General features: G+C 34.0%; 1 protein-coding gene across 1 annotated transcript in view; it reads right to left on the bottom strand.

The window, feature by feature from the left end:
- Positions 1-26322, bottom strand: part of CCDC73 (coiled-coil domain containing 73) — a 114774-nt gene that overhangs the window by 36057 nt on the left and 52395 nt on the right. Inside the window, exons 7-9 of the mRNA XM_081062903.1 lie at positions 15461-15499; positions 1996-2131; positions 1683-1762 (exon numbers count right to left, since the gene is read on the bottom strand). Coding sequence (XP_080919029.1) covers positions 1683-1762; positions 1996-2131; positions 15461-15499 — 255 coding nt within the window. The remainder of the gene's footprint in view (positions 1-1682; positions 1763-1995; positions 2132-15460; positions 15500-26322) is intronic.

The raw sequence follows: 26322 nt of genomic DNA, 5'->3' as shown, positions 1-26322 counted from the left end.
ACACCCAGAAAGAGGGCATCACGTAGAGTAGTCCAATCTGAGACAAGTAGTGATATGTTCAGGGGCAGGGCCACCCTGAAGTCACCTCACAGGTAGGGAAGAGGAAGAATAAATATACTTATTCACTCTCTTTACTTCCTCCTGTCTCCTGCCCAGGCTCTCCACTGTCCCGACTTAATAGGAAGCCAGAAGATATAGGAGCACTGATGCAATTCATACAGGTAAGCCTTACAAGGAAAGAAGAATGGGTAAGTCTGGATCTGGAGGGAAGAATGGAAGATATCTGTACACTAATAAATTAAATAACTACAAAGTGTAATTTTTAAAATAAATATTTAAATGGTGCTCAGTAAATGCAGTTTCAAAGCATTTATTGAGTATCAGTAGGAATAGGTACTTAATTCTGTCAGTAATAGAAAGGTGGTCCAAAGTAGAATTATTTCAGATGAGGCTCTGAAGGAAGTAGAGAAACAAGATGTCATTCTCTGTAGAAAGAACAAGGCCTTGCCTTCTGCTCCTGTCTATCATACCACTCTCACCTTATATCACTGGGCATATTTTTAGTTGAAAATAATGGAAAATTACACTGGCCCTAACCAAAAAGGCTTAAATAAAAATGAGGATTTATTGGCTCACATAAAAGTCTAGAGGTAGGAAAAGGGTAAGGCTAGTTAATCCAGGGACACAAAAATGTCATCAAAGAACAGGTGTATTTCTATCACACCAAACTGGTATCCACATTTTCAGGCTCCTCCTTTTTGTCTCTTTTGATTGTAGAGACAATCAATGACTGAGAGCCACAGTGAGGTTACATTCTTCCAGATTTAACCACTAGCTAAGGTCATTTGTCCACTCCTGAACTGATGACTGCAGCCAGAGGAATGAAATATGTTTATGGCTTTCTGTCAATCTAGGGCTCATCTCTAAAGCTAGAGGCATCAAAACAAGAATCTGCATGAGTTGAGGAAGTAAAAAGGGAATACTGATGTTTAGTAAGCAACAGTTAAACGTCCAATGCACTCCTCCACTCCTGATGCTCCAGCCAACCACACCTTTTCTAGTTCCTCGCATACACTAACTTTTTTCCTGCCTCAAGGCTCTTCACATGCTGTTCCACTTGCCTGAAACATTATTCTCTTCCCTTCCCCACACCCCATTACCTCCAATGTAATAATGTCACCTGTTAAAATGTCATTATATCCTTTACTTTTTCTTCACATCACTTATAACAGTTTTAAATTATTTGATCTATGTGATCGTTTTATGTCTAACTCTCCACGGGACTATAAATTTCAAAAAAGCAGGACATGCTTTTATTTTCTTCAGACTTGTATCCTCAGTGCTACACAGTACCTAGCACACAGAGTCACACAAATATTGAATAAATGAATGATACTAATGAGACTGACATATAGTGAATGCTTATAAGTTATTCATGTCACCATATAAATGTATGCCATTGGTTACAAGTGAAAGAAACAATATTTTGAATAGGCTGAACAAGTTTATTCACTGTATTTATTAGAATCATAACTAAAAGTTTATGAATCTGTATTTAAAACATTTTATTTATCTTTATAACAAAAAAAAATCTACCCAACTTTTTCTAATCACTTTAGAATTACTTAAAACGAATTACTTTAGACTATACTTTCATTTACTGTTATAAAATTGTATCATACCTTTTTTAAACTGCATATTTCAGATTCTTGTTTTTTATTTAAAGCTGAAAGTCTTTTGTTTAACTGTATTGCTTCCTGTACTGCAACATGAAACACACTTGGAAAATATTATATTCAATTTACATTTTAAGGAAAGTATCACTACTATGGACAAGGAAAAACAGTCTCAATACAATGTACATAATTATTACTGGAATTATATAATGTTCATTAAACTGCCATTTACTATTTACAAGTTCAATTTATTAATTGTAAATAAATCTATTTAAACATTTCCTACTAAATATATTAGTTTAAATAAGATAGCGCCTACCATTTTGTTCTAACTTTTCATGATTCTCTTTTACCAATCCAAATTGGCCTGTTACTGTGGCATAGCATTTCTCAATTTCATTCAGTTGCTTCTGATGATCTTCTTTAGCCAGAAGATGTAACTGGACTTTTTGCTCCTATTTCAAACAGTTATTTGAAATGTTATACATATAACACACACACACACATATCCATATATGCACATATATGTATCAAACATGTAAAAAGGTATTGTTTTTATTAACATAAATATGTCATGAAAAAGTACTGAGTCTACCACAAGGAGGAAATGTTAGGAGATATTTCTAAGTCTATGTAAACTTAAAGCACATATTTCTAAATCTATGTAAAATTAAAGCACATTAAAGCACATATAACTTACGGTTATATTTCCCTTGTTCAGCTTCTTTTTCAAAAACCAACTGGTTGTTTTATTTATAGAAAAGTTAATTAGTCCAGTCCAACTAAGCAATGTGGGGAGAATATTAAAACAATAAGTTTGGTAATTTAGGAAAGAAATTTTTTCTCTAAATCTGCTGGCATAATTATGATGTGCATTATAAAAATTCATGTAAATTTTCTGAGATTAATTTTAATGATTATAACACCTTCTCACTGCATTAAAAAATGGTATGATAAGAACAATATCTATCAGTGACAGGGAGGCAATATAGTATAGTAAAAAGTCTACTTAAACTGAGAGATAATTGGTAAAAATTGGACCTTATGTATAATATGGGCCTTCACTGCTTAAGGAGCTTGTTTTTACCAGACTCAGAAATATGACTTTAAATTTTAAAAAGAAATATTATTTTAATAGAACCAATAACATTTTTTAAAGATTTTGATCTTGACTTGTGTTAGAAGAATCATTGACTGGCTTCACAACTTAGATATTCACTCTTGCCACATACTTCAGCTTCTATGATGAGCAGTGATACAGAACAATATAGGCCCATCGCCTGACACTCAGTAATTGTTTTCTGAATGAACTGTTGTTGTCTCAGAGTTCCAACAATGGATATTTATTAGATTTGCCTGGCCATCTGTTTCCATTACCCAGCAGTACCACAATTTGAAGTAGTTACTTGAAATAATTTTTCCTTATTACAATCTAGTAGGACAAAAATTCAGGGGTCCTATTCTTCCCTAGTCAAGTGAAGAGCATATTACCCAAAATAAAAGACTTGATTTCTACCTTATGGGAATTTGAATCTTGAAAAAAAGACTATAACAATAAAGAAGTTCAACGTTGATCATATCCAGACTAATATAAGACCTCTGTCCTGGGTTCCTACATCCTGCTTCACAAACTCTGGAATTACTCTGGTCCCTGTTCATTCTCAAATCCATTCTTCACTCTCTGATGGATTGTGAGTGCCTCCACTAAATTTCCATTTGCAGGATTAACCAGAGTCAATTTGTACTTCTAAAATCCAAAGTACAGTATATTAGAATGGTCAAAAGCGAGTCTGCCAATGTTTAAATTCTGCCCCTGTCATTTAGTTGCTGTGTGCACTTGGAAAAAAATAATCTACCCTGTCTTTGAAATGAAGATTATAACAGTATCTCCCTCATAGGGTTGTTGTGAGCATAAAATGAATTAATACATATAAAGCACTAAGAACAGAGCCTGCCACATAATAAGTACATGTTTTGTTATTATTACTCCTTAACTGATGAAAGTAACTTCAATAATTTTAATTTTTATTTGAAATAAGAACAGCTCTCTATAATGTTAATAAAGAGCACACATTACAATTTAAGTTGTATTAACTCTATTATCTTGGCAAATCTGATGATAATTTTAATCTTTACTTTTTTCTAAATTAAAGTTTATTGGGGTAACAATTGTTAGTAAAGTTATATAGATTTCAGGTGTACAATTCTATAATACATTATCTATATCTCACATTGTGTGTTCACCACCCAGAGTCAGTTTTCTTTCCATCACCATATATTAGACCCCTTTGACCCTCTTCTAGAGACCTCTGGTAATCCCTAAACTATTGTCTATGTCTATGAGGTTTTGTTCATTTGTCTGTCTTGTTTTTTTGTTGTATTCAGTTTCATATACCACATATCAGTGAAATCATGTGGTTCTCTACTGTTTCTGACTTATTTCAATTAGCATTATAATCTCAAATTGCATCCATGTTGTCACAAATGGTACTATTTCATCTTTTCTTACTGCCGAATACTATTCCATTGTGTATTACATATACCACAACTTCTTTTTTTTTTAATTTATTTATTGGGGTGACAATTGTTAATGAAATTAATTTCAGGTGTACAATTCCGTATTACATCATCAATAAATCCCACTGTGTGTTCACCACCCAGAGTCAGTTCTCCTTCCATCATCATATATTTGATCCCCCTTACCCCTCATCTCCCTCCCCCCACCCCCCTTACCCTCTGGTAACCACTAAACTATTGTCTGTGTCTATGAGTTCTTGTTTCTCATTTGTTTGTCTTGTTTTTGGTTTATATACCACATATCAGTGAAATCATAGGGTTCTCTGCTTTTTCTGTCTGACTTATTTCGCTGAGCATTATATTCTCAAGATCCATCCATGTTGTCACAAATGTTCCTATATCATCTTTCCTTAACGCTGAATAGTATTCCATTGTGTATATATACCACAACTTCTTTATCCATTCATCTATTGAAGGACATTTTGATTGTTTCCATGTCTTGGCCACCGTAAACAAAGCTGCAATGAACATTGGAGCACACGTGTCTTTATGTATAAATGATTTCAGATTCTTTGGGTAGATACCCAGGAGAGGGATTGCTGGGTCATATGGTAATTCTATTCGTAATTTTTTGAGGAACCGCCACACTGCCTTCCATAGCGGCTGCACCAGTCTGCATTCCCACCAACAGTGTATGAGGGTTCCTTTTTCTCCATAGCCTCTCCAACACTTGTTGCTATTTGTCTTGTTGATGATAGCCATTCTGCCTGGGGTGAGGTGATATCTCATTGTGGTTTTTATTTGCATTTCTCTGATGATTAGTGATGTTGAGCATTTTTTCATATGTCTATTTGCCATTTGTGAGTCCTCTTTAGAGAAATGTCTCTTCAGGTCCTCTGCCCATTTTTCAATTGGGTTGTTTGTTTTTTTGTTGTTGAGTTTCATGAGTTCCTTGATATACCACAACTTCTTTATCCATCCATCAAAGGACATTTTGGTTGTTTCCATGTCTTGGCCACCATAAGTAAAGCTGCAATGAAGACTAGAGCACACATGTCTTTATGGATAAATGTTTTCAGATTTTTTGGGTAGATACCCAGGAGAGGGATTGCTGGGTCATATGATAATTCCAATCTTAATTTTTTGAGGAACCTCCACACTGCCTTGCATAGCGGCTGTACCAATCTGCGTTCCCATACCAACAGTATGAGGGTTTCTTTTTCTCCACAGCCTATCCAAAACTTGTTACTACATGTTTTTGTCTTGATGATAGCCATTCTAACTGGGTTAATATCTCATTGTGGTTATTTGCATTTCTCTGATGATTAGTGATGTTGAGCATTTTTTTCATATGTCTATCGGTCATTTGTATGTCCTCTTTGGAGAAATGTCTCTTCAGGTCCTCTGCCCATTTTTCAATTGGGTTGTTCGTTTTTTTGTTCTTGAGTTATATGAGTTCCTTGTATATTTTGGATATTAGCCCCTTATAGGAGGCGCTGTTCGCAAAAACCTTCTCCCATTTAGTTGGTTGCCTCCTTATTTTGTCAATGGTTTCTTTTGCTATGTAGAAGTTTTTAAGTTTGATATAGTCCCATTCATTTATTTCAGCTTTTACTTCCCTTGCTTCTGCAGTCAAATTCATAAAATGCTCTTTGAACCCAAGATCCATAAGTTTAGTCCCTATGTTTTCTTCTATGCAGTTTATTGTTTCAGGTCTTATGATGAGGTCTTTGATCCATTTTGAACTAATTTAGGTACATGGTGACAGATAGCAGTCCAGTTTCATTCTTTTGCACGTGGCTTTCCAATTCCCCCAGCACCATTTATTGAAGAGGCTGTCTTTTTTTCATTGTATGTTTTTGGCTTCTTTGTCAAAAATTATCTGTCCATATTTATGTGGGTTTATTTCTGGGTTCTCAATTCTATTCCATTGGTCTGTGGGTATGTTTTTCTGCCAGTACCATGCTGTTTTGATTATTGTTGCCCTGTAGTACAAGCAAAAGTCAGGGAGTGTGATACCTCCAGCATTGTTCTTTTTTTCTCAGGATTGCTTAGGCTATTCTGGTTCTTTTGTGGTTCCATACAAATCTGATGATTTTTTGTTCTATTTCTTTAAAAAATGTCATTGGGATTTTGATGGGGATTGCATTAAATCTGTATATTGCTTTGGGTAATATGGCCATTTTAACTATGCTAATTCTTCCAATCCATGAGCACGGAATGTCTTTCCATTTCTTTGTGTCTTCTTCAATTTCTTTTAAAAATATCTTATAGTTTTCAACATATAGGTCTTTTGATCTCCTTGGTTAACTTTATTTCTAGGTATTTTATTCTTTATGTTGCAATTGCAAAAGGAATTTTTTTTTATTTCATTTTCTGAGATTTCATAGGAATGCAAGGGACTTTTGTACATTCATTTTGTAGCCGGCAACTTTATTGTATTCGTTATTGTTTCTAATAGCTTTTTGGTGGAGTCTTTAGGGATTTTTATATATAGCATCGTGTCATCTGCAAAGAATATCAATTTAACTTCTTCATTCCAAATTTGGATGCCTTTCACTTATTTCTCTTGCCTGATTGCTCTGGCGAGGACTTTCAACACTATGTTGAAAAGCAGAGGTGATAGTGGACAGGCCTGTCATGTTCCTGAACATAGAGCAAAGGGCTTTAGTTTTTCACTGTTAATTATGATATTAGCTGAGGGTTTGTCATATATGGCCTTTATTATGTTCAGGTATTTTCCTTCTATACCTATTTTTATTAAGTGTTTTAATCATAAATAGATGTTGTATATTCTCAAATGCTTTTTCTGCATCAATGGATATAATCATATGATTTTTGTCCTTTATTTTATGTGGTGTATCACATTGATGGATTTGCACATGTTGAACCATCCTTGGGCCCCTGGGATGAACCCCACTTGGTTGTGATGAATAATCTTTTTAATGCATTGTTACATTCGATTTGCTAGAATTTTGTTTAGGATTTTTGCATCTGTATTCATCAGAGATACTGGTCGGTAGTTTTCTTTTTTTGTGCTGTCCTTACCAGGTTTTGGTATCAGGATAATGTTGGCCTCATAAAATGAGTTAGGGAGTATTGTCTCCTCTTCAATTATTTGGAAGAGTTTGAGTAGGACAGATATTAGATCCTCTTTGGAGGTTTGGTACAATTCACTAGTAAAGCCATCTGGTCCTGAACTTTTGCTTTTGGGAAAAGGTTTCAGATGACTGATTCAATTTCCTTACTGGTGATCGGTCTATTTAGTGTCTCCAATTCTTCGTGATTCAGCCTAGGAAAGCTATATGTTTCTAAGAACTTGTATATGTCTTCTAGGTTATTGAATTTGGTGGCATACAGTCCTTCATAGTATTCTTGGATGATCCTTTGCATTTCTGTGGCACCCATGATAACTTCCCTTCTTTCATTTCTGATATTGTTTATTTCTCTTTTCATCTTAGTGAGACTAGCCAAAGGATTGTCAATTTTATTAATCTTTCCAAAGAATGAGCTCTTTGTCACATTTTTTCTATTGTCTTTTTTCTCTATTTCATTTAGTTCTGCTCTGATTTTTATTATTTCCTTTCTTCTGCTGACCTCCCAAGGTCATTTGTTCTTTTTTTTCTAGTTCTTTAAGGTGTAAAGTGTGGTTATTTTTCTGGGATTTTTCTTGTTTCTTGAGATAGGCCTGTCATGATATAAATTTCCCTCTTAAAACTGCTTTTGCTGCATCCCAAAAATTTTGGTAGGATGTATTTTCATTCTTATTTGTTTCTATATATCTTTTGATCTCTCTTCTTATTTCTTCTTTGACCCGGTCATTCCTTGAAAGTGTGTTGTTTAATCTCCATATATTTGTGGTTTTTCCTGCTTCCTTTTTGCAGTTGATATCTAATTTCAAAGCCTTGTGATCAGAGAATATATTTGGCATGATTTCAATCTTCTATGTCCCAATATGTCCCAATATATGGTCTATCCTTGAGAATGTTCCATGTACACTAGAAAAAAATGTATAATCTGATGTTCTAGGATGAAGTGCTCTATAAATGTCAATTATGTCCATTTCATCTAATGTGTCATTTAGGGCTGCTATTTCTTTCTTTATTTTCTGTTTGGATGATCTATCCATAGCTGTCAATGATGTATTTAGGTCCCCTACTATAACTGTGCATTAGTTCTGTTTATTGGTGAGTTCAGTCCATTTACATTTAGGGTGAATATGTGAGGATTTCCTATCATTCTATCTTTGGTTTTCTGGTAAGACTGTGTCTCCACTGTTCTTTGCCTTTTTGTTGTCTATTATTTCTATATGGTGGTATTCTATTATTTTTTCCCTCTGTTTCTTCTTTTATTACGTTATATATTTCAGTTCTGGATTTTTCTTTGAGTGGCTACCATTAAGTTTATGTAAAAGAAAGTTTCATATCTAGAATATTCTATTTTCTTCAGCACGCTTACTTTCTCCATTCCAGTATTCTGGTTCAGGCATTTACTCTCTCCCCTTTAATGTTTTGGTTGTCACAAATTATCCCTATTTATGCTGGTCGAATAGCCAGTCTCCTTAAGTATTTCTTGTAGTGCAGGTCATGTGTTAGAAAATTCCCTCAGCTTCTGTATGTCTAGAAAGGTCTTTATTCCTCCTTCATATCTAAAGGATATCTTTGCTGGATATATTATTCTTGTCTCATAATTTCCCTCTTTCAATAGTTTGAATATTTGATTCCACTCTTTCCTGGCTTGTAGAGTTTCTGCTGAAAAATCTGATGATAATCTAATGGACTTTCCTTTGTAGATTCCGTCTTCTTTTCCCTGACTGCCTTGAGGATTCTTTGTCATTAATTTTTGACAGCTTCAATACAATGTCCCTTGGAGAAGGCATGCTGGGGTTGAGGTAATTAGATGGTCTGTTTGTTTCTTGGATATGAGGATCCAATTCTTTCCACAAGTTTGGGAAGTTCTCATCCACTCTTTGTTTGAATATACTCTCTGTTCTCTTCTCTCTTTCTTCTCCTTCTGGTATGCCCATTATTCTTATGTTGCTCTTTCTGATAGAGTCAGAAAGTTCTTGTAGAGTTCTTTCATTTCTTTTAAGTCTCAAGTCTCTTTCTGCTTCCACCCGTGTCATTTCCAAATTTCTATCTTCTATGTCACTGACTCTTTCCTCCATCAAGTCAACTCTATTACCTAAGCTGGCTATTTCATACTTCATTTCTTTTATTGAGTTCGTAATCTCCAGAAATTCCTTTTTTAAAATTCAATCTCTTTGGTAAAATGTTCATGTTCTTTGATTGTGTTTCTAAGTTCATTAAACTGCCTGTCTGTGTTTTCTTGCATCTCGATGGGTTTTTAAGAACTGCAATCTTTAATTTTCTGTCATTTAAGTCACATTATTTCCATGTCTTTGAGTTTTCTGGAGACTTTTCAATTTTTTCCTGAGCTGTCTTATCTTGGTTATTCATGACAATTAATGACTTACTATTTCTCTTCCTTGACATCTACAGGAGTGGGTTCTACTTGATAGAAAGAGGTCTTTCTTTTGTTTTCCAGTAGGTGTTGGTAGAATGCTTTATTTTCTCTCCAACTGCAGCCTTTTATTCTCTCTCACACTGTAGTGTTATATTTTCTCTGCACTATTCCAGCTTCTCACACAATGGGGGGATTCTCTGGAAGACAGCCTTCTCCTCTGTTAACAGTTCGCCAGGGTCATAGGGTGCTGCCTCCATTGGGGGATGTGGAGAGCTTCTAAAGTTCCAAAACTCTTCCTGCACCAGATTCAGAGCCTGTGTGTTTCAGCAGCTCTCTTTACTCCTGCAGGGATTTGCCCAGATAGATGGGGACAGGGGCAGGGTAGATTGTGAGAAGTGGCCCAGAGCAATGGTGACAACCACCACCATAGCCAGTCCTGCTTCGACGGCTCCCTCCCCTTTGCAGGAACTAGTTGGGTTGCAAGTCCGTTTCTGCAGACCATAGTTCTCAGAACTGCAAATATTCTATTCTTTTGATCTGACACTGCTATTGTTCCGCTTCTAGCACTAGGCAAGTGGATGCAGGGCGAGCTCTGGGAGGGTAGGGAAGAGGTGGCTAGGCTCAGTGCCTAAGGCTTCCATTCTCTGCTCGGCAGTGAGGGCTTAAATCACCATTTTCAGCCTTCTTCCCTCAATCTTTGCTTTGATGTCTCTGCCGTGAGCGTTGGGTTCAGCCGTGTTATATGCTGTCCCCTCAGTCCTGTGGGCCATAACCGGAGCCCTAGTAGGCCGAGTTCTTCCCTCTCCCATAGTTGTGGTAGTTCCGGGATGCAGCGATCTTGGAACACTGAGCTAGGTCTGCGTCCTGTGCCTGTGCAGCCCTGTCTCACTTCTCCCTTCCCGCCTCCCTTGCTCATGCAATTTGCCCACCTTTAGATGATTTCAGTAGTGCACCTCTTAGTCTTGCCTGTCTGCTGGCAGGGAGTCCTTTGTGGAGTTATAGTTGTTCAATTTATTATAAATTCCAGGGGAGATTTTAAGAGACTCACTTCATGCCATCATTTTTATGATGTCACCTCAATTTTAACCCTTTCAAGGATACTTTTAAATGATTTTAGGCAGTGATATCATCATTGGTACTGACTACAATAGATCAGTTGAAAGTTTCTCATGCACCTCTAAGGGCTTCTCAAATTCAATTTCATAGTCATTTGAATTAATCATGTAATAACTGAAACTAATTTTTAAAAAATATATCATGTAGCAGTTATCAATGCAAACAAGTTGACAAGTGTACTTACCCCCTGAAATCTTAAGTCTACCTGCAAAGTCACTACCTTCCATTACTAAACAATTAACAATAATGAGCCATATCCCAATCCTCTAAAATAACTTAATTCTCTAATCTAGAGAATTCTATTCACTTTCAGAAGATGTGTAGAAACCTCATGTGATTTCACTGAAAACTGGTCTAAAGGTATTTTTTCAATTCAAGGAATTTTACAATTCAAATCAATTTTTACATAGCCTTCATAAGAATATTGTGTCCTGCTTTATTTATGGTGGCCAACACATGGAAACAATCAAAGTGTCCTTTGATAGATGATTGGATAAAGAAGATGTGGTATGTATACACAATGGAAGACTACTCTGCAATAAGAAAAGATAAAATAATGCCATTTGCAACAACATGGATGGATCTTGAGATTATTACATTAAGCAAAATAAGTAGGACAGAAAAAATCGAGAGCCATATGACTTCACTGATATGTGGGATATAAAACTCAAAGCAACAAAGGAACAAGACAAAGAAATAAAAACTCATACTAGACATAGACAATAGTTCAATGGTCACCAGAGGGTAAGAGGGGAGGGGGGATAAAAAAGTGTAATGGGGATTAAATACAGTGGTACCTCGGTTTTCGAATGTAATCCATTCTGGAAGACCATTCGAGTTCTGAAACGTTCGAAAACAGCCATCTATTAGGCCTCAGGATCTTGCACTTAGCAGAAGCCACGTGACATGTTCGACTTCCAAGGTGTATTTGAAAACCGAAGCATTTACTTCCGGGTTTACGGCGTTCATAAACTGAATGTTCGTCAATGGAGACATTCAAAAACCGAGGTATTACTGTATATGGTGATGGAAGGAGAACTGACTCTGGGTGGTGAACACAAATGTGATATATAGATAATGTACACTTCAAACCTATGTAATTTTATTAACCATTGTCACCCCCAATAAATTTTAATTTAAAAAAAGAATATTGTGCGCTAAATATTAATACAGGTTTCCTTAACCTTTCAGTTAAAAAGTAATGAATAAAATAGGTTGTCAATGCCTGCAAAAGTTAACAATCCTGGTAACTAAAAATGCAGCAAAGATCAAGTGATTTCATAGGTATTCTCTACATACATACATACAGTTCTATACACATTAGAACAATTTCTGATGCATTCTATTACAACATCCTTTTCTCGAGGCCAAAGTTGAATTCAATTAAAATGCAGTTTCATTTGTTTTGCATGACATAATTCTGATTATCAAATACATTAGCCTATTCAATGGCCATGATAAATACTATAAAGACTTTCAAATCACATGGGCACCTTATATAGCACACTAGCTCTTTGGGCCCATATGGGACTGCTCATATATGAATCTCATTGACTGCCCTGATTTAGTTTTGTCAAGTTTACCATTAACTGCATGAATGTCAGCAAATAGTTTAAATTCTTTGGGAAGCAACAACAAAAAGTAGATTGATAACACCTGCCTGAGTAACCTAAGAACATTTTAAAGAATAATACAAATAAATTGAAGGTGTTATTAAAACTTTAGTATCACATACTATAGCATAATAAATAAAGATTATTTTGTTGAAATGACTAAAAAGTAGCTAAGCACATACAGTTGTGTTCTTTTTACCTCTATGAATTCATTCAAATTATTTTTTCTTTTACATGATTTTACGACTAAATGCAAAAGACTCTGTCACAAGAAAATAGTGTCAGGATTCATTGCTTTCCAAATATGTGCCCCTCGTTTTAAACAAACTTAACCTATGAAAATCAAGATTAGAGAAAGAAAACATAGCACATGCATAATTAATGAATAGGGTGTGGGGGTGTGTGTGTGTGTGTGTGTGTGTGTGTGTATTACTTAAAAGCCTCAAGACATTTAAAATAGGAATCATTTGAAAACAACATTTACACAAAACTTTTTAGAACTACATTTACTAATTAATGACATAGCTGCCCATTTCCTCCTTTTCTTATTTCTATGGGTAAACTAATTTAAAAATCTTTGAAGATAAAATTAATTTCCCTTAAAATAATCCATTATAAGTAAATTTTAGAGGAAAAGATAAAAACCCCAAAATAAACATCATACATTCTTCATTTCTATTTTTGTAACTTACCTTTCCATTTCTTCAATATGGACCCAAAATAAATCAATGGGGTTCTAAAACTCACTTTTTAAAAACCTATGGTATCTTTAAAATACTTTTACCTTCTTAGTCACAAATATAAGATATACATTACTTAAAAAAAATCTAAAGTTATACATACTTTGTGTGTATAGATACACCTAATATTTATAATCATGAAGATTATTTCCAGACAAGTTTTCAGTCTAAAACTATTCTAGTTAAATATGTGATAATTCCAAATTATATGAAAACTTTCAATACTGAAACTTCGTTTTAATTTAATAAAGAAAAATGAATCTTATAAGTCTTTTCTTTAGAGGAAAGCGTTATACAAAAACAGAAATAAAATATAACTAAAAGTCGGTTGGGTAAGTTTTTACTTCATTCGTTAAGCTGCTCAGTTACACAACATAGTAGTGATGGGAACACACAGGGAAGATTTTCAACAGTGACCAGATCACAATGACAGTTAATTTGATGTTTTATAGTAGTTTGTTTTTATCATGTTATATTCCATTCTTTTTCTTGTTAAGGATCTATGTGATCATTTGTTCAAGAGAAGGTATGGGTACTTTTAGAGATAGATGAATCTGTAGATTCATAACTGTGTTACTTTATCTAGAGACTTATCACTACCTCTACAGAAAGATGAGCTTATTGAATTCGCAAAAGACAGAAACTTACTAGTAGTTCAGGGTTTGCCTACTGAAGATCATGAACTTCTGTAAAAGTTCCTTAATACTATTTTTAAAACTATTTCCTTTAGGACACTTAACTTTATCAGTTGCTCCCCAAAGTCCTGCCTTGACACAAGTGACCATCTTGCTTCCTGTCTTGCCCACAGAGACAAATAATGTAAAGAATAATGTACTGATTTGAATAAGATTAACTGAATTACTGCATACTGTATAGCACTTTGAATAAAGAAAAGGTCATCTGAATTATATAAAAATAATGTAAAAAGAATATAAGAATATTTAGAGAAAACATTATTTTTAACTTTAAGATCAATTATCTAAAATATATATAACATTCTTTAAGAAAGAGCATAAAATATTAAATGTACATCTCAATATATAAAATTATTTTAATGTAAAGTGATTTAATACTTTGAACTATCAGAAAAAATATAACTATAATTCAAATATCATTTTAGTAGGTTCTTAACAGGCTGTAATTCATATTAACAAAATGCTCTGAAATGACCAAAAAATACCGTAAGTATACTGCAAGTTTCCATGCTTTTTTTAAGATTATAAATATCTGTTTGATGAAATTTTAAAGTAAAATAAAATAAAACACATTTTATGTTGCCTTTGATCTTTAACTTGTAGCCTCATCTCCCAGGTCATAGGGCACATTATTCAATTTCACTGTATTTTGTGTAAAACCACTGTCGCGTTGAAGATGACTTTCAGTACAAATGTCATGGTACTTAAACCTAAACCAGAATCTAGTTTTTCAGTGTCTTAATTAAAATCATAGTTTAAAACAGTCTGACAATATTATCTTTATTCTTTCCAGTTGAACAGTGACAGAATTTTCACATCTTTTATTCAATCAAGCTTAACAATCTTTCTGTGGCTCTTTTATTTTCTAACACACCAGAACAATTTCAAGAAAATGCTTACTTTATATTTTTGTATTTAATGTCATAAGAATGATTTCTCATTTCTTACTTCTCAAGTATATAATATATAAACCTTACTAAAAAATTAATTTTATTTGCCTTACTGTCTGCTCCAAAGAAGAGTAAACCTACCCACGAAGCCCTCTGAAAATTTAAGTGGAAATGGGAGAATTTTGCTAATCAAAATTACACAAAAAAAAATCCTTTCGAATCAAATAAAGATAAAAAGAGAATAGCAAAGTAAATATTCCATAAAATGTTATGCTATAAAAATGCAAATATTAATTTTTAATATACTATAGAAGAGAAAAGCACAACAAACACTTGTTGAATAAAGGATGAGTACCATATCCCAAGCGCTGTATTCAAATGCTACTTCATATTATTTTAACTTTGTAGGCTATAATTAATAACTTCATGTTTGTATAAATATCTAGAAAAGATATCATTAAGAAGTTTTGTTGTTCTTATTTCTATATTGTTTTATTTTAATATAAGACCTCTAACAATAATTTGGGAACTGTGTTGAATTTATTTTATAATATGTAAACACTACTTAATCTAGAAATAAATTCATTTAAGCTATATTTGAAATTATAATTCAGTGTTTTCAAGAGGATATGAGTATCCAATTTTAACTGTTTGTTTTTAATATAAATGTCACATTCATATTGACAAAAATACTATGCATATTATGTATTAATCTGTGGGTGGGTGCATATTTTGTAATTTCCTTACCATTTCACTAACTTTCTTCTGTAAAGAATATTTAGAAACCTTGAAAAAATGAGGGAAAAACCACATTAAAATTCTTTAATTATCTGCTACAAATTCCTCCTAATATTAAAATTGTACGCTATAAACGTGTTTTATTTTTTATGCATTTTTTTCAAAATGTTATAACTGTTTTCCTTATAATGTATTGTTATAACAAAAACAATACATTCATTTATTTATTTAACACATATTTATGGAGCACCTAATAGTATATGCCAGCCACTTTCCTAGGATCCTGGGATACAGCAGTGAACAAAACAAAGTTCCTCTCCTTAGGAATCTTTATGTCCAGCAGGGGTAGCGGTAGACAGACAATAAAATATAAGTAAAAAGTACAGAAGTTAGAGTGTGACAAGTACTACAAAGAAAAATAAAGCAAGAGGGACAGCAAGAGCAGTTTAATAGAGTTTGCTACTTACTATTAGCTCTTCATTGAAGAAAATTTTGGTTAAACAAATTAGGGACAGGGAAAAAAAGTTGTTTTAAACAAATCATCTCACAACCCAGAAATAATCATTAATATTTTGGTACTAACAGATTATTTTTCTATGCATTTATACTTTAAAAGAAAGCCAGTGGAGAGAGGAATAATAATATATGTACAATTTGTATCCTATTTTTACCTAATATATAACAAACGCCTTTCTATGACAAATTAATATACAACATTACTTTTTAATGGCTACACAGTATTCCACTGTTTATACCACAGTTTACCAAACCACTCTAATTTTTGTAGGTTTATCCAGTTTTCAGTTTTATGAAACTATTCTGCAATAAACATGCTTGTACTGAGAGCTCTGTAATTATTCATTGTAGCAGGACAAATTCCAAGAAGCAGAATTCCTAAGATTTATTCATTTTTATAGACTTAACAATTTTTATATAGTCCTCCAGAGTAGCTGACCAAGTTAAAGTCCAACCAGCCATGTATGAATGCTCATTTTCTTAAACCCTGCTTATACTTGTGAAATTTTAAACAAAAATACCAGTCTCTTCACAGTTCCTATGAAACATGTTTTTAGTACACTGCCTTGAATAAGCTGATAATTTTATTTCATTTTGGTGGAATGGATTATATATGATTAATTTCTTCAACAAATATTGAATGCTTACTATAAGTAAACCATTAACGTAGACACTGGGAGTATAATATCAGACAAAAAAATTCTGTCCAGCTTAAATTCTGTAGAATGTAGATAATAAGCAATATAAATAAAATATATTGTCTATTAGATATTGATACAAGGTGTGATCAAAAAATAGTGCTTAAATTAAAAAAAATTATTACAGTAAAAGACACACTGCCATTAATCCCCCTCAAAATACTACCCCTCACTTCAAACACACTTATCTCATCGTTCTTTAGTTGTGCTGTTGTGGCTGCCTCAATGTCCTGAATTGATTCAAAACGTTTTCCTCGCATGGTCTTTTTGACTTTGGGGAAGAGCCAAAAGTCACACTGTGCCAGACCTGGTGAATAAGGTGGATGAATACACACTTTATTTTGAAATTGCCATACCAGAAGCGATGTGTGACACGGAGCATTGTCATGATGGAGGATGAAGTAAAGACACTCAAGAAAGAGGACTTCCAGAACTGCTTCAGAAAGTAGCAAGAATGATGAGATAAGTGTGTTCGAAGCGAGGGGAGGTATTTTGAGAGGGATTAATGGCAATGTGTCTTTTACATTTTATTTAAACATTCACCATATTTTTCAATCATACTTTGCAAGTGCTAAAGAAAACTAATAAATCAGGGAAAGGAATGACATAGGATGGCTGAGAAAGTCCTTTCTGAGAGGGCAACTTTTGAGTAAAGACTTGATAGAAGTGAGGAAGAGTATTCCAACAAGAGCAAAGGCCCTAAGGTGGGAAAATGTCTGGTGTGTTCCAAGAACAGCAAGGAAGCCATTGTGGCTGTAAGGGGGTAAGCAAGGGGAAGAAAAGCAAAAGATGAGTTCAGAGAAGAGCAGGAGTAGGGGAAGTGGGAGGGCCAAATCACTGTAGGTCTTTCAATGCATAACACAGATTTAGGTTTTTACACTGAATGAGACAGGAAGCCACTAAAGAGTTCCAACCCTGACTTACTCTTTTAAAGGATCACTCTGTTATGTCAGTGCTAACAAAGAACAGAGGTGGAAGCAGGGACACCACTATTAGCTACTGTAATAATCCCAACGAAAGAGAATGATGAAAGAGGACTAGGATCCTCTTTCAGTTAGTAATGCATGGAGTGAGAATGGTCAGAATCTGGCTATACTGTGAAAGGAAAACTGAAAAAATGTACAACAGACAAGAGGGAGTTATAATTAATGAGGAAAGAAAAGACAAAGAAGTTAGTTTTCAGGAGAGGGAGATTTTAGGAACTTGGTTTTGAACATGTCAAGTTTGAGATGTCTTTTCAACATCCAATGGTCAATCCAGGCCCGGTTTAGGGCTAGAGATGAACATTGGAAGTCCTCTGCATGTTGATCCGATTTTAAAGACGTGACACTGGATGAGATCAGAGTATTTTTTTAAGGCATACAGACAAAAGAAAAGTAAAAGGGTAGAGGTCAACTTGAAAAATAAGAAGAAGAAAAGACAAATTCAGAAGACTTTCACTCTAATTCTGAATTTATTATCCGCTACTGTGATGGTTAATTTTTTTGTCAACTTCACAGGGCCAGAAAGTGTCCAGAGTAAACATTATTTCTGGGTGTGTCTATGAAGGTATTTCTGGATGAGATTAGCATTGAAACAGTAAACTCAATAAAGTAGATTATGTTCCCCATTGTGGGTAGCCCTCATCCAATCTGTTGAGTGAGAACCTGAATAGAACAAAAGGCTGAGAAAGGATGTATTCATCCTGTTTACTAACTGCCGGATTGAGCTAGGACATTGATCTTCTCCTGCCCTTGGACAGGGATTTATACCATTGATTCCCCTGGTTCTCAGGCTTTCAGACTCAGACTGGAATTATGTCACAGACTTTCCAGAGCCCCCAGCTTGCAGATGGTAGATCATGGCATTTCTATCCCTCCTACTTGTATGAGCCAATTCCACATAATAAATATCTTAATATACATATATAGCCGTACATCTCCTATTGGTATACACCTATTTCACTGGAGAACTCTCAGTAATACAGCTACTATTAGCCAAAGAGAAAACTAACATATCTGGAGCAAATTTACCAAATTCTTTCAGACATTAGTGCCTCTGCATTTTATTCTTTCTGAATCCTGATTCACAACTATACTTTATCAACACCTCTGGAGTACTGCCCAACTTCAAAAACTACCATGTATCTGCATTCTTATGACAGATAAGTTGAATCTGAACATAACATAATTTGATTGACATGAAATCTCTTTATGGATGCTGTATATAATGATTATTTTATTCCAAAAATCACAAAATTGGTTCGTAATATCAGATATAAGCACCTTTCTAACACAGAAATAAAACTATACTGACACTGATTAACATATTAACTACAGAAGGCAATTTCAAAGATAAAGTACAAGTGTTTTCTTATTACAGTTCTCCCTCTCTTAATGGAAAATTTTATGGCAAATTGATGTAAAGTACATTTCTTTAAAGCAAACCTTATTTTTCCATTAATTAGATTTATGCTACTTGGAAATAAAGTCCCTCAAAATACTATGTTAAAAACATTTAACCCATTCCCTTTTCTGAATAATTCAGTCCTAATCCACTAGGTGGGGTAGTGCAAGGTAGGTGTCCATGGGGAAGAGGTGAAGGAGTAGTAGCGGCAGCATATCAGACAGGGTATCGGCACTGAAGGGGCAAAAGACGATGTCCCCATGAGATGGAAGGCAATCTACTGTGGGGAGTCAGAAGCTGAGTAGGGTGAGGAGAGTGACCCTCAAAACCCCAGCTCAAGGTGTCAGAGTCCAGGCAGTGAGAAGAGGGCACCCACATTAAGAAGGATGGTTCAATAGAACGGTGGACTGCTCACATACAGGGGAATTTATCAAGTAAGTAAACGTATTAAGGATAAAGAAAGTAGTATTTCTTACTGTGAGAGGACAGAAACATATAAACACAAAAGGGAAATAAACTAAAATTAACCTTGTAGTTTTGGATTGGAATTAGAGGTAATATGAATTCATGGTTTTCAATATACATGATTGATAGAGAAATAAACATAATTATAAATGTGTGTATATATTTGTGTGTATATAAGTACCTGCATAGATTCCTTAGCTCTGACCATTGAGAGGGTCTGAGCATAGTGACACCCCAAAAGTAATCTTGGTTCTACGTACCATTTTCCACTAAAAAGAACCAGGACAACATGGAGAAATCATTTGTTCCAGGACAAGGTCAGGTAAAATACAAGATGATCCTAGCACATTTTGATTATTTGAAAGCAGGAAAATGCTAAAAGAATGATGAAAACATATCCAAAAGACTCAGAAATCAGCTTGAATAGACTCCCATCAGCCAAACAAAAGATGATTTGAGCATCAGAATAACGATAGTCATAAATTTTAATCCATTGAATAAAATAAGAAACTATGAGCCTATAGAGTATAAATAAAAAACTATGAGTCTATAAATAAATATGTATATTAAAAATTTGGTGAGAAACAGAATATATATATAATTTCAAAATACCTCTCTACAAAATATTCTGATTACAAAGGGGAAAAGAGTAACTTTCCGATAGAGAAACTTGTCAGATAATAAAATTGTCAAAGTGAACATCACCAATAATGAAACAAACTGAAATCATAAACTATCTGATTGGGTTCACTTATAGGAACAAGGTATATTTCTCTAATATTCCTGTCAAAGATACATTGCCTAATCACGAGGAAACATCATATAGAAATTGAAGGACAGTATACAAAATAACTGGTCTGTAATCTTCAAGAGTATCAAAGTATTAAAAATGATGAAGACACAGGAACTTTTCCAGACTGAAAGAGATTCAAGAGATATAACAACTAAATACAACATAAGAATCTAAGCTTGATCTTTTTGTTATAAACAACCTTATTAGGACAACTGGTGAAACCACAATGGGGTGTGAAAATTAGATTATAGTAATGTATTAATGTTAACTTCCTAATTTTGATGGTTGTGTTATGGTTTTGTAGGAGCATGTCCTTGATTGCAAGAAAGATATACTACAGTATTTGGGGTGAAAGGGCATCTATCAGATTGTCATATTACTCTTAAATCATTCAGGAAAAGTAAGTTCTTTGTATTATATTTCCAACGTGTCTGTAATTTTACGATTTTAGAAATTATAAAATTACCCAAACGTCTAAGAATTCCTTATGAATAAATGTACACACTTAAAGTTCCAGGAATTTAGTTCCTTTTGTCACTGTGGTTAGGTAAGGCCTCATAAATTTAGGCTGCAATAGTAGAACCAACATATTATATATTAAATATGCCTTCAATTCTGTAAGAGGAACTAGTATCTTAATTTATAAATTCAGTAAGTTTAAAATTTAATGAAATAGGGTGGGGGGAGGGAGATAAGGGTAAGGGGATCAAATATATGGTGAGGGAAGGAGAACTGACTCTGGGTGGTGAACACACAATGGGATTTATAGTTGATGTAATGCAGAACTGTACACCTGAAATTATGTAATTTCATTAACAATTGTCACCCCAATAAATAAATTTAAATTAAAAAAAAAATTAATGAAATAACACGATGTCATAGAGCTTTAGAGTTGAAAACATTAGATGGTCATCTATCCCATTACTCCCATTCGGTTTTGACCAGCTTATGTCTATGCTCTTCTTTATGCCTCTTCTGGGAGAGTAAATGAAGACCTCTCCCAAACTTCCTTACTCCTGATATCCAGAGTGGGGAATGTAGATATGTTATTGCTTCACAAAATGGTCTTGTTTGGAAAATGCTGATGTTTTTCAATTTCCTCATTTTACCTAAAAGAAAGCCAAGGCTCAGGAAGACACAGTGTCTTACCAGAGGATCATGTAATAAGTCATAATAGGCAGAAACAATTTACTTAAAATATACAAAACAATCAGCAAAGTCTCTATTTAGCCCTCTAGGCATACTGTTTACATAAACAAAGTTTAATTTGTCAGGTAACTTAAATGCAGGCAGGTGGCCCGGCTCTAAACCAATCCCTTTAAAATCAAGTAATATGGTACCATGATCATAAATAGAAACAGAATACATTCAAAGAATCCATTAAATCAACAATAATTCAACTTTTGGTGTGTAGCGGTTTTGTTTTGTTTGGGAACTTAGTAGAATCCTTTGGTTATGAGCTCTTTAAGAAAAGATACTATCTGATTTCTTATTCCTGGTACCTATGGTAGCATAGGGTAAGACATTATGAAAAGAAAAAAGGAAGAGAAATCAGTAACTTTCTAAGTAAAGGAGACAGGGAGGTTGCTACATGATGGTTAAGAGCCCATGTACTTCCTTTGCTTAGTGGATTTATATATCAGATCCATAATTGAACAGGAACTTCCCTTAAGCTTCTTTAACTTGGAGGGAAAACATCACAAGAATCTTCATTGCTCTAGATTTTCATGTGTCTTGTTCAGCAGACCATGAGGTATCCTATACATCACCTGTATTATGTCACAGATTGAACAAGGCAAAACAAATACTTACAGCACTTACAGAGGGTCAGCCTGTGCAAGAAGAATTTCTTTTACTTTGAAATTATTCACTACATTATCCAGATAATTAAACATGCATGAATGACATCAAGTGAAAACAATTTAAGAAGAAATGCTAAAAAACAAAGCACTTATAACAAAATTGACATCTTTCTTTGTTGGTATTTTAGTAGAAAAAGATGTAACATTTTTAAGAAATTAGGCAAAATGAGCTAAGTTATGCCTAGTTTAAGACACTGTAAGAAAACAATCAGGAAGTCTTTTACAATAGCTATAATGGTAATTTCTGTTTGCTCTATTACAAGAACAATTTTTTTAATTTCTATAAATCATAAGGAAAAAGTTTACCTAGTGGGACTATTATAAACTGAATATCTGAAGTATGATAAGAATCACTAAACTATAACATATAAATTTTAAATAGGTGACTTAAATCTCTATTTCTTAAATCTCTGTCAACTTTAATGAATATTTCCATATATCATATTTCAACTTCATCTTACCACACCTTTACCTTTTCATCAACAAGGTAACATTTACGTTTTGTTCTGTAACCATAATTAAGTCTTCCATGCTTTTATTTATAGGTCAATTATAAAAAATAAAGCCACAGTGTTTACATCATTACAATCAATATAAATATTGTTTAATACAGAGCCCACCAGGGTGCTAATACTACCTATCCTTCTCTATCAGTCCAATGTGCTACATCAAGGATGATTTTACAAAGGTCAGGACCTAAATACCTTCTTTCTTTTAATATTCTATTAACTGCTCAAAACCATCCCCAATGTTAATTGCTTTATGCTTTATTTATACAGTCATCCATTTTCTCTGGAGTTTTTAATCACTTTTGACTTTTTTTTACTGAAAAAGATACAAGGATTCTTTACTTTATCACTAATACCTTTCAGCCTCTTATTCATCCAATCTGAGGCACGGAATCCATTCTCTTATTTTTACTGAAAACATTCTTCTTGGAACTCATTGACATTTTGTTGTACTTAATTTTTATTCATTTTGTTACATCAAAGTAACAAAAGAAATCCAAAATAAAAATTGCCTAACATCTCAAATAAGGAGAATCTAAACAGTGTAAAGACAACTGGATAATAATCTAGAAAAATACAGACTTAGATCCATATCTCATATTCTGTTACAAAAATAAACTTCAAATGATCAAAGATATGTGAAATTTTAGTAGATAGGAAGTGAGAAAAGAAAACATGGGCAAATCCCTTTATAACTTTGGAGGGGTGAAAGCCTTTCTAACCACGACAAAGTCCAAAAGCCATAAAAAATAAATAAATAATTCATGGCAAAAATTAAAAACGCAAAACAAACAAAATCAAAACACAAATGACAAACTAAAGAAACTATTTGAAGTTCGGAACACAGACAGTGAGGGCTTATTTCCAAGAACTACTAAGAATTCTTGGGAGTGATAGCAAGATGGCAGACTAGGAGGTCCCAGCCCTTCTACACACACACACACACACACACACACGATTTAACTACTACCTACAAATGAAAACAGCTCTGGAGTATAATTAAGAAGCTGCAGTAACACAGTATAGCACAAAACACAAGGATGGCCAAATAGAAAAGTGTAGGAAGCATTTTACCTGTGTCATCCCATCTTATAGGCTCAGGCAGCTCAGCACCAAAAGGAATGACCTCAGCCAACTCCTTTCCAATAAGGGAAAAGGAGAACTGGAAGACACCAACAGCTCTCATCACTGACGACTCCAGCAGACCTTACCATTACTATGGACACTAGCAGACTTCATTGCCAAGGACAAGGCCTACGTTGACCCCAATTGATGAAGATGCCTAGCGCCCATGCCACTATGCCCCTCCTTGGAGCCATAAGCACCACTGCTCCCCCCACTGTTCCAGAGCTGCCAGACTCAGCACCATACCTGGGACTGCCACACACCCAACCCAGCCAGCACCCTGGTACCCACCAGTCGGTGAACATCTATATCCACTGGAGCTAGTGTTAAAACCCTGGAAGAGATCACTACTTCAATTGCACAAACACCAAAACAAGATTACAAGAAACTTGGAACAAGGAAAAAGCAAGAAAACAGGACACCAACAATGTAACATTATAAAATTCCAATAAATGATCCCAAAGAAAAGAAGATATATGAAATACTTGACAAATAATTCAAAATAATTGTTTTAAAGAACTTAGTAAACTATAAGAGAACACAGAAAAGACATCAAGGAAGACATCAGGAAAACAAAACATTAATAAAATGAGAGATCAACAGATAGAAATCATTAAAAAAAAAACAAAGAAATTCTAGAGCTGAAGAATATAATAAATGAAATGAAAATGAAGTAGAAAGCTTCAACAGAGCACTCCATAAAATGGAAGAAAAAAACAATAAATTCAAAGACAGATCACTTGAAATTATTCATTCAGAGAATAAAAAAGAACAAAAGAGGGTGAAGAAAACCTGTGAGATTTATGGACTACTACAAAAAAAAATCAAGAGAAAGAGGCAGAAAGCTAATTTAAATAAATAATGGCTGAAAACTTCCCAAATTTTGGGAAGGAAATGCACATCCAGATTCATGAGGCTCAAAGGACCTCAAAACAAGAATACACTGAGACACATTATAATCAAATTGTCAAAACTTTAGGACAAAAAGAGAATGTTGACAGTAGCCAGAGAACAGCAACATATCACATATGAAGGAACTCCCATAAGATTATCTGGATTTCTCAGCAGAAATCCTGCAGGCCAGAAGAGAGTAGGATGATATATTTAAAGTACTTAAAAGAAAATACTGCCTATCAAGAATACTACATCCAGCAAAACTACCATTTAAAAGGTGAACAGGTGATAAAGTCTTTCGCGGACAAACAAAAACTGAGGAAGTCAGTCACAACTTGATTTGCCTTTGAAGAAATACTTAAGGAAGTTCTTAAAATTGAAATGAACACATGCCAAACAGCAATGCAAAAGCATATGAAAGCATAAAGGTATACATAGTAGACAAATACCAAAAAATGTAAGACTGTAATGGTAATGCATAAATTTACTTTTAACCCTAATAAAAAAGATAAAAGACAAAATTTTGTTAATGGATACACAATATAAAAAGAAACAAATTCTGGCTAGAAGAACATACAGTGGGGGGTAGTAAAAGTGTAGCACTTTTATATGCAATTGAAGTTAAGTTGTTACCAACTTAAAATAGATGGTTATAAGATATTTTATGCAACACTTGAGATAACCATAAATATAAAAACCTGTAACATATACAAAAGATAAAGATAAAAAAATCAAAGAAACTCACTACAAAAAACATTAAATAACAGAAGATAAGAGGGGACAAGATGTATAAAACAACTGCAAAGCAGACGAAACAATAAATAAAATGAAAACAATAACTCCTCACTTATCAATAATTACTTTAAAGGTAAATGGATTAAACTCTCCAATCAAAAGGCACAGAGTGGCTGAATGGATTAAAAAAATAAGATCCAGTGATATACTATCTACAATAGCCTCACTTTTGATTTAAAAAAAAACAGGCTAAAAGTAAAAGGATAAAAAAGATATGCCGAATAATAACCCAAAGAAAGCAGGAGTGGCTATACTTACATTAGACAAAACAGACTTTAAGTCAAAAACTGTCTATAGAGACAAAGGTCATTATATAATGTTGAAGAGTCAATTCAATAGGAAGACATAACAATTATAAGTATATATGCACCCAATATCACATTACCTCAATATATATAAAGCAAGTATCAACAGATCTGAAGGGAGAAATGAACAGAAATACAATAAAGTAGGACAATTAAATACCTCACTTTCAATAATGGACAGAATATCCAATCAGAAAATCAATACAGAAACAGCTGACATGAACATCACTATACATCAAATGAACTTAACACACATATATAGAACTTTCCATCCCACAAGAGAAAAATATTGGGTGGAAAGTTCTATGTGGTGTGATCAAAAACTACAGTGAATGTTTAAATAAAAAATAATTTATGACAGTAAAAGACACATTACCAATTAATCCCCCTCAAAACACTCCCCCTCTCTTCAAATACACTTATCCCATCATTCTTGCCACTTTCTGAAGCAGTTCGGGAAGTCCTCTTTCATGAGTGTCTTTAGTTGTGCTGTCATGGCTGACTCGACGTCCTGAATTGATTCA

Source organism: Rhinolophus hipposideros, assembly GCF_964194185.1.
Source record: "Rhinolophus hipposideros genome assembly, chromosome: 10".
Classification (NCBI taxonomy): Eukaryota; Metazoa; Chordata; class Mammalia; order Chiroptera; family Rhinolophidae; genus Rhinolophus; species Rhinolophus hipposideros.
This window is presented reverse-complemented; position numbering and strand designations above follow the sequence as displayed.